Source organism: Apteryx rowi, unplaced genomic scaffold, assembly GCF_003343035.1.
Source record: "Apteryx rowi isolate R43461 unplaced genomic scaffold, aptRow1 scaffold_109, whole genome shotgun sequence".
NCBI classification, from domain to species: Eukaryota; Metazoa; Chordata; class Aves; order Apterygiformes; family Apterygidae; genus Apteryx; species Apteryx rowi.
In genome coordinates, this window is record NW_020447297.1 from 236,707 (window position 1) to 250,540 (window position 13,834).

A 13,834-nucleotide genomic window follows, 5' to 3' on the forward strand; every position below is an offset into this window, starting at 1 on the left:
TTCATTTTCACTGGATAAAAAGCATGAATAAAGGATACTTAGGACTTCTCTGTACCATGTAGGGAGCACCTGAGCACAGCCATGACTAGCAGCATTTCTGCCCCCTTTCTCATGTTCACGCCCGGGCTTGTGGGATGAGTCAGATCAGTGGGCTGAGTTGGCTGGGAACAGATTGTTTGGGGTTTTTGCATTGCAAGATTATATTTCATTTAGATCAGTGAGCTTAACTGACCCCAACCTACCAGCTGTGTTCCAGCACTGGAAGAGCAGAGGTGCGGGGGACTGGGAGGTGGGGGATAGGTGTGGGCAAAGGCAGGACTACACTACCCAGGCTCAGGGTGGTCTTAGATGGACTACATGGAGAAGCCAGGGTTTCCTCTGCCTGTTGTGTGTTTAAAGGCAGGCAGGCAAGATTGGTGGGAAGAGAGAACACCTCTCATCAGACAGACAGACAGACAGAGTTGGGGGAAAACAACAGGAGCCACAGGTAAACATCTGTGACCAAGCTGGGATCGGACCAGAGCATGAGGGGGCAACACCACAAGGTCTCCTCTCTCCCCAAAGGAACATGGTCCACACTGCTGCTGAGGGACCTCATCTCTGAGCAAATTAGGAAGTGCTGTGGCCCCACGCTAGGGAAGAGATCTAGTGAAAAGAGACACCAGGGCAGCAGCAGAAATGGGACATGGCCCAGTAGACACTGCCGTGCAAAATAGCAAGTGGTATAAAAAGAAGGATGTGGGTGAGAAACTGCCATTTCCTTTATAAATCGGAGGCAGACAGTAAAACAAGCTCTCCCCACGAGGAGCTCCCAAATATCACAGGGATCTATTATTTGTAAAATCCCATGCTGGTTTCTGAGTCCTGGCAGGAGCACCCAGCACACGTTTGCTGGTGAACATTGTGGCAGCAGGAACGAAAGCAACACATCGCGAACCAGCCTAATCTCCCTAATCCAATTGCATTTCCGTTTCTCTCCGTTTGATTGCATGCTACTCTTTAGGTCCACAATCAGGGCTTATAGATGGAATCGCTGAGTTTTATCAAGTGGCACATGCAATTCATTAATTTGGGAGCTGGCAGGAGCATGCCACAGTGGGGCGATATAAATATTGTATGTGGATTGCTGYTTCCAACTGTGGCAAGGCTGGCTGAAACAGAGAAAATGTGCACTGATTGTATCCAGTGTGAACACAACAGGAACAATCATGCAGATAATTTGGCTGATTTGTGTCTCTGCTTGATTCTTACCTTACTCTGCACAGGGTTTCAATGGATTTTGTGCTGGGCCCTCAGGCATAGATGGACAAAACTGCTGCCAGGGAGCATAGAGGTAATGATGTGGTTGCAGCTTGCATAAAGTAGCCCTGAATTCTTAAATGCAATGATTTCTCCAAAAGATCCCATAACCTAGAAGTGTTTGCCTCCAGGCCAGCCAGATGGTGACACTTCACCATTACTGCACTGTCACTGGTCCTGGGTATTGCGTGAGAGCTCTTTGCTCCTAGGTCACCTGCAGCTCCTAAGCATATGAACACCACATCTCTGTAGCAGGGGTGGACAATCAAGCCAACCGCTGAGTGGGAAGGAAGGGCAGCCAAGTAGCCTTGTTCACAGGTRACGGGGGTCTTCAGGAGCAGGGTGAATCGGCACAGGGAGAGAAACAGTGCCAAGGTGCCTGCTATGTGGTGTTTGGGGACAGAGGGGTCCCCAGCTCCTGAGTTTGTCCTTTTCTTTTTAAAACATCCAAAATCCCATTAATGTCCAGCTGTTTGAAGGAGCTGTGGCCCTGCAGAGCTTTTCTCCACCACCATCCTACCCCACCTGCTGATAAAGGACAATTCTCATGTTGCTGTTGGCTGTTTATTTGAAATCACTGATCAGGCTGTAAATGGAATAAAGCTGCAAAACCAAATCTTTTGGGTTTCTTTAAACATACATGTTTCTTCCTTTTGTTTACAGTTATAACCCTTAAACACTGATCACTTGTATTGCCCCCCGCCCCCTTGATCAGATTGAGCTCACGCTGTGGAACATGCCCTCTCAGCCCCACGGAGATCACAGGGATGGAGCCCCGTGACAAAAGCTGCAGTCGGACAAATTCTGCTTCCGGTCATCCCCCAAAACCTCCTGGCTTCTCCAGGCCTCTGGTCTGTGGGCAGAGAGACCATCCTGCCCACCTGCACCTGCTTGTGGTCAGAGAGGCCAGGTGAGAACGGAGATGCCATCTCAATGGAAGGAAAAAAAAATAAGGTCTTGTCTGACACTCAGAATCCTGCATCTAGCCCTAAATCTCATCAGCCTCTTGAAATAAATCAGCTAATAAATATATTCTAAATATGTGGGTTTTTACAAGCCAGTTTCTCATTTGTTTTTCCCACATCAGGTAGTGCATATTAGTCTACAACTGATTTTCTGTGGTGGATATTTCTTCTGCAAGGTGAGAAGGGTTGAACTGGCCAGTCTCACTCCATGGGCTAGCCCATTATGCACCTGGCTACTCCAGTATCTTTTCCTGACCCCAAGGCTCCCCACCATCCCCCTAGAGCTTTCCTCTCCTCTCCCGACCCAGTACTTACACATCAGCTGCAAGTAGCCCTAGTCCTGCCTAATTTTAAATTTCTAATTTCCTAAATTTCCTAATTTAAATTTCAGGAAGCCCCTGACCTTGTGCAAGTGGCAATTTGCAAGGGGGAGAAGAGAGGACAGGCTGCACTATGGCTGTGTGACACACACTTGTCTTTGCGATTATCAGCAATAAAATGTCCAAAAAAGGCAAGAACATCCTGCAAAGTCACTCCTACAAAAAGTTTTGCCTTCTTGGTTTTGGGGTTTGCAAGGAGAAAGGAGCCTTCCCCTGAACAGTGCCTGCTGGAATAACTGCATTGGGGCTTGGCCTGATTGAGATGAGGTTGGGTTCATTGACAAATGTCATCATTCCTTCCCTGCAGCTCCTAAGAGATCGAGGTTGGTCCCAGAGTCATTAGATGCCAGATGGCCCCTGTGGTCTCAGAAGAGTCCATATTGCTTCTTCTCATTCTGTTGCTTCCATTTGGGCATCTGGTAGAACTCATGCTTGGACTTCCCAAAGATATCGTGGAAATCAGTGTCAGAGAGATAGTACTGCAATGGGAAGAGAGAGTAAGGAGACAGTCAGTTTTGGCTTTTGTAGAGGCTGGGATGCCTCCCTAGGCAGCATCCCTATCTTGCTATGCCAGTGCTGGCCCCTGACTTAAGGCAAACATCTCCTGTCCTCCTGTCTGTCCTCATGGTGGGCAGTGGAACATCCCAGTAACTATTCCTCATCCTGCTTCCCAAAGCTCAGAGGGGGTACAAGCCCACCAGCCCAAAGGTACATCACCGTTTTGCGGTTAGTATGTTCTGTCTGGAATTCTGCCCCATTAGTCACACCGAGGCCAGGACAATTAATGTTATTTGGGAGGAGTTCTGCTGGCTAAAATACTGCGTGGTTTCTCAAGCAGCAATTCACAGTGAACGCACTTCTCCCTCGCACAAGTCTCCCAACAGCATTCTGGCTGGAAATGCTCTCTTCAGTTGCCAGAAAGCCAGAATGTTTCATAGATAGCTGGTTTATCAGTGTTACTCAGAAAAATTCTGTGGGAAGCAGAAATTGGGTTTTTGCTGGCATTTTGAGTAAAAAAAAGCACTCATGTACAGACCAGCTGAAATATCATCACTGCTATATGAGGAGAGCTAGCATAGCTGCTGCAGAGCCGCTGGTCCAACTGTAGATCATCTCTCTGGCTACAGATCTTGGCATTTGCCAGGAGATCTGTTGCTGCAAGAAACTGGTCAATCATGGGTTGTAGAGAGTAAAGAGAATCAGCCCCTGTGTCTCTCCCATGTGCTTGCTTGAACTTAGCTACAGATGTTGGCAAAATCCTTGGGCTGAGCAGAAATGTGGCGATTCTCCTTATCCTTACAAATGGTCCTTGCTGAAATTTAAGTTTTCTGGCAAAAAAAGAAAAAAAAAAGAACCTTTTTGGAAGGAGTTTTGAATGGAAACAGAAATCTAGGGCCCAGCCAGAACAAAACTCCTGGTTTCATTCTCAGCTGTCCTCAGTCATTGTGTCTTGCAGGATTTGTAGTTTTGAGTCTCTGTCCCCCAAGGACAGAGGTCAAGTGGCATAATAAAACAATCTTACCAAAGGTAAATATTTTTAAAATCAGCTATTTAAACTTCATTTTTCTCCCCTGAAAAACATTAGTACTTAAAATATTTGGTCCAACATGGAGTCAAAACACAGGTAAAGTTACTACAATTTCCAGTCCTTTGAAGTAGGATTCAATAGCTTAAAGTACTAGTACACTTAGCTAACACTCAGCACCAGATTAAGCTACAAAGACATTAAACCAGCAGTGCTATCACCTCTTTCATAGCAGGATCCACGCCTTCTGGAAGTTCATCCACCGTTTTGTTGATCAGTACCTCTCGGGAGTAAATTCCTTCGCTGTTGGGCATTGGGGAAGGGCTGCTGTTGTTGTAGTTGCTGCTATTGCTGTTGCTGTTGCTGTCACTGTGGTTGAAGTGTGTTTTATACTCAGAGGAAGCTCTTTTTGTACTTGAAACAGTCGAGTTGATCATGCTGATGTTTCTCTTGTTCAGGTTGATGTTGTTAAGATCCTGCCAAGTAGAGGAAACATGTCAAGACAACATGCTCTATCAGTACAACAGACTGGGAGGTTATCCCAGGTCTTTCTCTCTGCTGGGGTTGGAAGGACTGTTCCTGGCATAGGCCACTATTCGGTTTGCTGCTTTGGAGGACTAAAGCTGCAAGGAGAAGGTCCAAACTATAACATTAGTCCGGCACCTCTGTCCAAGGTTATGTCATGACATTAGGATTGCTAAAACCACAGCACTGATTGTACCCCCTAGAATTAACCAGGGGAACTTGTAATAGCCTAGTTTTTCTCAGGATAATGGCAAGGGAAGGCTCACGTGGGAGCAGAAAGGATAAGGATAGATATCTACCCAGCCTAAAGCTTCAGGATTACTTGTGCACCCCTCGCCGACTTGCTTCCTYGCCTGGTTCAAAGTCGCTGCCACTTCCTTCCAGCCTTCCTTCTGATTACATCCAGGGCAGAACCAATCCCTTGTGACAGTCATGTTTGGGACTGTTGGGACCTTGTTCTAGCCATGTTTTGTGGGATCTCCCATTGGGCTGTGCCTTCCCTAGCCTGTGACACCTGTGTGCCCCTTGCCAGAGTCCAGGGTCTCAGGGATCACAGCTCTGCAAACTGCTCATACAAAGATCCTCACTTACACTTTTAATTGCTAGTGTAGTTTAGAAATCAGCTGTCCAATCTCCTGCCCACGGATGCCTCTGTACAGGGCTGGAAGAGTACCAGGAGATCTGGGTATATTTATGGACTACTAATCACATCTCACTCTGCTTTCCTTGGAGGAACACAGCTCTGATCCTGAGAGCCTGAGGTCCCCGTACCTACTCTGATCATTACACCCTCTCCTTCATGTGACCAGGCTGGGGAGCACAGTGGTATTAATACCCTGATGTTTCCCACCCACAGGGTCTAGGAACCACTCACCACTGTGATCTCAGATATAGCTGACACATCTCCCAAGCTGTTCTTCATCTCCTCATAGGACTTGCCATCCTAAAGGTAAAGAGAGTCATGAGAAGCAAAGGACACCTTTAATGAGCACATGGTCCTGTTCTCCAACAGAGTTGGGAGATCACATAAATTTTAAAGCTGCAGGGATGCCAGTTATGGTGACAGCTGGTGTTTCCTTTAATATCCAACTCCTGGAATCAGGAGATTCTGCCAGAATCTGAGCTTTGATTTGAAAACAAAGAAAGAAACAGATTTCAGCCTCTGCAGTTGTACAATACAAGGTGAAAACAGGAAACTTCATAGAGCAGAAGGCAAACCTGGCTACTCCAGTATCTTTTCCTGACCCCAAGGCTCCCCACCATCCCCCTAGAGCTTTCGTCTCCTCTCCCGACCCAGTACTTACRCATCAGCTGCAAACCTTGTTTACCACCAGATTTAAATCTTCTAAATTTTAAACTGATCTTGCAATGCATGAAAGTTTAGGATAAGCTTTTTTTTTCCCCTGTCTTTTCCTCCCATTTAATTTAGCTAAAGCTAATAATTTTTCAAAACCCAAGCATCTGTCCTAGGCTTGTTATAATTTGTGCCACGCATTACCAGATGATACCTCTTATTTCCTAAAAAGCAATATATTGGATAATTAAGCAAAGCTGATGACTGTGTTTTCCTAAACAACCAGGAGATGTCAGTTCTTAACAGCACCATCTAGAAAAGTTCCCCGAAAAGAACAAACAACATAAACACATAGACTGCAGAGCAAACAGATTTAAACCCAAAACTGAGCARGAAAACACACACCAGGTGTTCCTGGGACGTTAACAGTTTGAACTGCTTGTCTCTAGTTGCTGAAGCTGCCTACAAGGGATATTTTTCAGGCCCCTGTATTTTTTGAGCTGTATATTTGTTTTTCAGTGGTTCCTCAAAAAGACCCAAGTTTTTGACCTATGTTTCAAGCATCAACATTGTTTTAAGGTTCAATGCTCTGGGAGTTACTGTCTTATCTGTCCAAATCCTGCTGTTCAGACAGACTTTCTACCACCACACCAGCTGCAAAGAAAGAGGATGCAAGTTCAGCTACAGGAAAAAATAGCTCTATATGAGATTTCCTGCAGTGTGAAGTCCCCCAGGGACCTTCACCCCTGCTGCCTGTCTGTCCCACCTGCAGGCTCCAGCACGGGACTTCATTTGCAGCCCTTTGGGCAACCAGAAAACAGGAGCACTTGTGAATCAGATGAACACCAGCGTTTGCAGAAAAAACGGGACAGAGAAGGGGTGATCAGTGGCAGCCTGCTGGGTAAAGGTCTGGGGACCCTGCACTGTGCTGACTAAGCCTGCTCTGGGAAAACACCACCTACGAGCCGAGATTTTCCCAACTCTCCATCATCGTGTGGCTTTTCATTTCCTATGTCGTGTGCACCAGTGCCATCAGGTGGCAGGCGTATCGGTGCACAGTCTGGCAGTGTTGCTCCCACCTAGTTGTTTGCTACCAACCAAAATCAGGCCCAATACTTTGGGTAGATAAACCAGCAAAGCCCCTGCAGGGTTGTCCTGTATTCCCAGTACGCTCCGTGCTGCAGCACCCAGCGCCCAGGCTGGCTGGTCTGGTTGATGTGAGCTCTGCACGGGGTTAATTACTCCTTCCTTCACCCAACCCTGATATGCACAGCCCAGGTTGGGGAACAGCACCGACAGCGCTTGGCAGGGCACCATGCACCAGCTGTGTGAGCAAATCTCTGCTGGGCTTTAAACTGCTGAAAAGATTTGAAATCTGTGTGTTTTAAAGGAGGGAGGTGGGAATGACTTCTGTCTTTCTCAGGCAGCTCCTGGGGCAGGTTTCCCTTTTTGTATAGCTGGTATTTGTAAATCAGATTTTGAGATGGGTTGTATGTAGGGACCAAAGGTGACGTCTGTCAGGGCATCCAGTGCCAGGGCTCTGATGGACAGTCTGTGAACCTGGAGAAGAGACCTGTCTGTTCGCATCTTTCATTTTACCGGAGTTTGCCCTTAAAGCTGGGTCAGGAATCTTTCTCTGTGACAGTATTTTGAAAAATGAACATTTTTTTATTCTCTTTATGATGTGGGGTGCTTCCACTGAGACTCTGAACTTTATTTTACTATTGGCAGCCCCAAAACGTATTTTTTGGCTGAAATCCCAAACCATCTGATTTGGGCCTTGATATTTTTAAAAGGAAAATGTGAATATTGTGAATTAAAGCACATTTACTTCCATTCACAAAAGCCCTCTGTTTCACCAAATAGGTACTTCTTGCTGGAGAAGGAACAAAAGCTGGACAGGTAGCCCTGCACCAGGAAGCCACAAAGCTCTAGAGATGTCATAGCGAGGTTTTCCTCTGTGCATCATAGTGGATATTGACAGTGACACTCTTTAAGCACTGCTGTGCACACCTGCACACCACAGGGCTTTCTCAGTAACTTACGCTCCATTTGTAGGGGTCCCAAGCATTGAACCATCCTGTGAAGGTGAGGGGTTCGTAGCCCTGCTTCACCAGTATTATTGGAGTCGCCAAATCTCTCCCTGCTGGATGGGCCTTGAGATACTCCTTAGCTGAGGCAATTGCCTCATTCCTCTCGTATGTGTTGGAGGCTTTGCCAATCCAAAGGAAAATCTGCAATGAGAGAAGGTAATGAAGATCTGCAATGAAGATCAGTGAGCAGTTAGGACCTGTGGAGACAGTTATTTGTTCTCCCTTGCCTACTGAAGCAGCGCTAAGACTGGAATTGTTGTTGCCAAATAGTTCCCTGGGATTTTGATCCTAGATTTGCTCCAAACCAAGAAGGATTTTGCTTTTGAGACAGCCCCACAGCATAAACATTTCAGGAAACAGATCTCACATTTCAAGGTAGTTAAACCTAGTCCCTGAGTGATCAAAAACTCAGATATCCTCCGAGCAAACTACTTGGAGTATGTTTCTGACAGGCTAAAGCAATTTCTCATCACTGGTGCTGGGAAATGAGGGGGAGGGTTTCTGGGTGCCACCTTGCTGGTGAAAGAGCTCATGCCGTTGCTTTCTGTGCCTCAGTTTCCCCCTTTCTGAAACAGGGCTAACAATACTACCTCACCGAAGTGTTTTGTAACTGGATGAAAAGGGTTAGACATAGGCCTGCCTATCAGACGGGGCATGGGGAAGGGTTTGGAGATGGGAAAGAAGGTGTTGCCCTCAATTTCACGTTGAATGCTGGATTATAAAACAAATTAAGCCAGATCTGGTTTGAAAACATTTCTAGAGGGAAGGGGAGGGGGGAATTCGTGCTGACCTCTTCCCAAGTGTCTAGCAGCATGACATCATCTTCATCCAAGTCTTCCTGGCAGAAACCCACCACTTCTGTCATGATGAACCGTCCTGTCTGGTTGGAGCACTCGAAGAGGCGAGGCTGGTAGTGGGTGTTCCGCTCTTGAAACCTTCCTCACACGTGGCAGGGAAAGAAAAAGCAAGAGAGATGGAAACCTTTCCATTGTGGTTTACCGCTGGCCCAGCAACTACTAGTTATGACCATGATGGATGAGGTGGGAACATCATCAGGCCTGAAAGTTAGTAATGTCAGTTCTCAAGGAATTCTTGGACAATTTTAACAGTTTTTAAGGTAACTCTTTCTCTACCCAAAGAAAGCAAAAGCAGAATCTTTCCCTACTCATGGAGATGAGCCTGCTGTCAGGTGAAAGCCACATCAGCCCACTGGGTTGCAAAGGAACTTGTCACCTGCCCAGAGGCCTGGGGAAATCCAGGTTGCTCAACAGCAAGTTTAGAATCTCCTGGAACTGCCCATCAGGCTAGTAATGGGTGGAAATGAATATGCCACTCATGTAGCCCTAGGACAGTCATGTCCTAAGACAGACACTGGATGGATTTACTGTAGGGAAAGAACAGCTTAGGGACCTTTGTCTGCTGGGTTTGCTTCTGGAGCTCCTACTTCACAGAAAGTCTGACCCAAAACCTAGACAAGAGACATCTCAGTGGGGTTTCCAGTAAGGATTGTGGCAGGCCAAGATTTTGGGGATATTCTGACCTAGTGTACTCTGGGGTGAGGACATGGTATCAAATTGCTTTCCCACATCCCTCTAGAAGTTTGATCATTTGCTTAGTATTGCTAAAGCCAGAGGAACAATCAGGTCACTATTACCTCTTTTCACTGGCATAAGGGGCTTTGCCTCCCAGGGCTTCCCAGAACTCTGCTGGCTCTTGTCCCTCCAAAACAGTCAGCTTGTCCCGTTTTGAGACGACATCAGCAACCATCTTTGCCATCTCTCTTTCATCTCCGCTGCAACCCTGTATTCAGGACAGAAGATTGAGGTGGAGTTAGGGGCAGACTGGCAAAACTTATCTGTGGGGCAGAGCTGGCCTGACCCTGCATTCTTCTCAAAAGTTTTAGACTTGCTTTAACGCTTTTGAGGGTCTCACCCTCTAATGGGTTGTGTAGGCAGGAGGACTGAGATTCACTGATTACATCTGAGCTGGTCACTAAAACTCCAAACCTAGTCTCTGCAGGGCCATCCAGCRCTGCCAATGGCATCCAGAGCCCAAGTCATCTCATCATAAGGTAGATGCTTAAAATAGGTTAAATGAAAATGCCCTAATTCCAGCTCATTTCCCCCAGTTGGCTGGACAGAGCACCTGGGGTGGTTTGCTCAGGTGAAAGTGATCTGCTGTGTAAACATCTGAAGTAAGGTGAAGTGAACCCCAGGATGGGTTACTTCTGTGAAGAGAAAGCCATGTTCCTGCTAATCATACATAGAAAGGACCATCCCCTGGGTGCACTGGCTGCTTGCCCAAGGATATACCTCCATGGCTCTGAAGGGTAGAAGACTCAAGCCCTGGGTCAGCAATTTTGGCYCCCATCAGCTGCCTCCCCTTAACTCACTGCAATCTCACCTTCCCACACCACAGGTAGCAGACTTGGCTGGTCGTCAGCAGGAAGACATCATTAGAGTTGAGAGAGGAGGCCCGGGCTGGCACCTCTGTGGCCTTGGTGTTCATCTCATCYGTGCCCCTCACCTGGAAGAGGCGGATAGCAGGTTCGGGAGTGCTTGTCTGACCCCGGCTTGTGCCTCCCTGCAAGGAAACAGAGGGAAAGATGGCACTGGGAGATGAGGATGACATGCAAATTCAGAGTGTGTCTGGTTAGAGGAGAAAGACTTTTGAGCTCGGAGCTCCTCACGCTGCTGCAGTGAGGGACCACAGGCCTGTACAGAGTCTGACTGGAGCAAGCGAGTAAATCTGAGTATGTTTTGATTACAGGTCAGAATAAATCCCACATGTCATAACTTTTAAATTTCTCTCTAGTTATTCTAAGTCTCGACAAGCTCCTGCCAAGGCACTCAAGTTCAATGTAAACAGACCTTAGGATCTACTACGCCTTTGCCATGTAAAAAGGACACAACAGCTGGACTCAGATTTTCAGCTGTGGTGAGTTTAGCTGAATGTCTGCTATGGAAGTTGTATGGTTGAGCCACCACCAAGTGTTGAGGGCAATCCTGCCCTTTTCCAGTCATTTATAATGTCTCTACAACAGATGGCAGCAATGAAAGCAGCAAGTGAAGTGGATTAGAATATAACGAGATGAAATTCAGGCAGGGACAATTCAAATAGTGTAACTTTTTGCAGGGTATTTTGGGGGACCCTCTCTGGAGGCCAGACYCTGAAGGATCATGCTATCTGTAACTTACAGCCCAGTCCTTCTATTGTAACTCTGCAAAATATTTTGGGATAGAATTTGAAAGAACATCACATGTAAATGCTGGACTTCAGTGACAGACAGCTGAGTCCAGCTCGGCCCAGGACTGTTCCCTCTTAGGTATTTACTGTGTTCAGCCTACTGGGMAAATTAGTATGGAGAGCTCAGGTTCAGTTCCTGAGATGTCCCCTCTCCACCAGAGACTTCTCAGAGGCTATGGGAAGTCCTTAGCTTCTTTGTGTCTTAGTTACCCATTATTATGGGGAAGTGCACAGAGCTGCTTCACTTAATGAGAAAGGGGATTTTGCAAACACAACACAGCAGTGGTGGTTATATAAGTACCACAAAGAGAGAGCTAGAAATGTTCCATCCTTTCCCCATGCCAGCCCATGCAGGCCTAGCAGACACTTCTCCTTAACATCAGCCCATTACTCTGAACTACTTCCACTGCTCCATCCTCGGCGTTTGCACCTTGCCCACGCACACAAAGCCACGTTACCTCGTAAATGATGAGTTTGCCCTTGAAGATCGCCAGGAAATGTGATGGCTCCTTGCCCATTGTCACGCGCACCTGCACAGCCTCATCCCCATGCTTTTTGTCCAGTTCCACGGCATTGAGGGCACAGGCCGTGATTTCATCCACAGAGGCATGGCGACCCTAGGGGAGAAAGCGATACCACACATAACATGATGAGGTGAAGGGTATAAAGCTCTGCACAGTGTAACTTCCTGCTAGTCCCAGACTTGCTAGAATCACGATCCAGATCTCTGCCTGTGCTATCATGAGATCAGAAGCCAAATTACATGATTTTAAATTTGCATTCTGGTCTTGGAGCCTTTAAACCTCATTTTCAAAGCTTTTCTCTGCAATCTAGAGGAGGAAAATATATTTAAAAATGGAAAGTAGAGATATTCAAATATGCACATGATCCAGGTCCTAGGAACTCAAAGAAAAATCTGAAAGCCTGCAAGGTTTGACTTCAGCACTGTAAGTCCCACAGTCATTCATGCTCTCTGTTTTATATTCCCATCTTTCAATCTGATGGCAGCTTGGGCTCAGAGAGTCCATGCTGCTTACAAGACAGAGCTTGGGATATTTGCAAGCAGACAGCTTATAAGAAAAGGGCACGTGAGTTCTTTGGGATGTATCAGTTGGATTTTGGTGTGCAACTGCTTCCATCAGTTATAGGCTTCTAACAATCACCAGTTTTGGTCTTCTAACAGACACGGCACAGTCCCTTCTGCTTTGGTTTGACCTACCTGCCACATGTAGAGGACATAGTGAGGCCTGCCTGATCTCAGGTAGGTGTACAGGACCAAGTAGCAATCACCCCCATAGAACTGCCCATATTTCTTGGGATCCACCGGCTGCATGTGCAAGTCCTCAATTCTCCACACCTAGCAAGAGAAACGTCTTAGTGAGCAGCAGTGGAGTCAATGTGAAGATAGAGCACAGCCCCTTTGCCAGCAGACCCAGGTCTTCAGCTGGGAAGACAAACCTTCCTCTCTTCCCTCAGATGCCAGCCTATGTTTCCCCACCTTCAGTAAGTGTTTGCCAGAAAACTCAGGTCTCTAGTGACTCCCACAAGATGTGGGCCTTTAACTCGACTTTTGGCAGTTGGTCACCCTCAAGAAGGCGCAGTATTCTGGTGCTTCACAGCCCCAGGGCTCCTCTCTCAACCAGCTCCATCTTCCATGGGAGGCTGCAAGGACAGAGGAGGGCCTCTGCTCTGCATAAATGTCGGTGATATGGACCTAACTATGAGACAGTGCAAAAAGGGAGTTGAATGTATCAGTCTCACGCCCTGTGCCTGTGGCAGGAGAGGGTTAGAGTAAACTCAGTGACTCCTTTGCTCCACTGGCCACAGGCTGGAGGAGAAATGCCCCTGAGCTATAATAAGTTTTGCATTAGTTAGAGTTGGCAAGGAGTTCATTTGGGCTGCAGCCATGCTTCCCTGGGCAGGAGAGATGAGAAAGCTGGGTGTGCTTTCACAGGTCTATAAGCTGCTGCATGTGAAATGACAGGGGGATTTGGAAACACTCTGAGAATTGCATCGTCTGTCAGAGAAAGGAATTCTCTCACCTCTACATCACCAGAAGCATCATCCACCATTCTCTGCTCAGCAGCTAGCTCTGGTCTGGCATGGAGCTGAGTGGTGTCAAACTTCACCTGCTCCACCTTGGCTGGATGCACCACCAGAATAAAAGCATGAACAGAAGACATTCAATGCATGCAGAGYGTATAAACCATGCAAACCCTGTGTACCACCCTCACACACATACACAATTATTATATACATGAGAGAAACATGGTTAAGAGTTACCTGAAGCCAGTCTTGCCACCAGTAAGAAAATGTTCTTTTTAAAATATACAAGAGTGCACACACTCTGATGTTGTTCTGTGTTACGGGCTGGCAACTGGCCATACTGCACATTCCAGTGAAGTTGTGATGATTGGCTAGTAAAAATGTTAGTTACCTCCTGACTGAAAATTCATGATTATTTTCCAGACCTGTACTTATTTCCCTCCTTTTAAAATGTTGCTTTC

General features: G+C 46.8%; 1 protein-coding gene across 1 annotated transcript in view; it reads right to left on the reverse strand.

The window, feature by feature from the left end:
• Nucleotides 1-2,943: 2,943 nt before the first annotated feature.
• The window catches only part of VILL (villin like), a 28,296-nt gene continuing 17,405 nt past the window's right edge, over nucleotides 2,944-13,834 (reverse strand). Inside the window, exons 11-20 of the mRNA XM_026072287.1 lie at nucleotides 13,370-13,470; nucleotides 12,547-12,684; nucleotides 11,786-11,944; nucleotides 10,485-10,664; nucleotides 9,736-9,881; nucleotides 8,872-9,016; nucleotides 8,034-8,222; nucleotides 5,569-5,637; nucleotides 4,391-4,645; nucleotides 2,944-3,123 (exon numbers count right to left, since the gene is read on the reverse strand). Of these exons, the coding sequence (XP_025928072.1) occupies nucleotides 3,010-3,123; nucleotides 4,391-4,645; nucleotides 5,569-5,637; nucleotides 8,034-8,222; nucleotides 8,872-9,016; nucleotides 9,736-9,881; nucleotides 10,485-10,664; nucleotides 11,786-11,944; nucleotides 12,547-12,684; nucleotides 13,370-13,470 (1,496 nt within the window). The 3' untranslated portion in view covers nucleotides 2,944-3,009. The remainder of the gene's footprint in view (nucleotides 3,124-4,390; nucleotides 4,646-5,568; nucleotides 5,638-8,033; nucleotides 8,223-8,871; nucleotides 9,017-9,735; nucleotides 9,882-10,484; nucleotides 10,665-11,785; nucleotides 11,945-12,546; nucleotides 12,685-13,369; nucleotides 13,471-13,834) is intronic.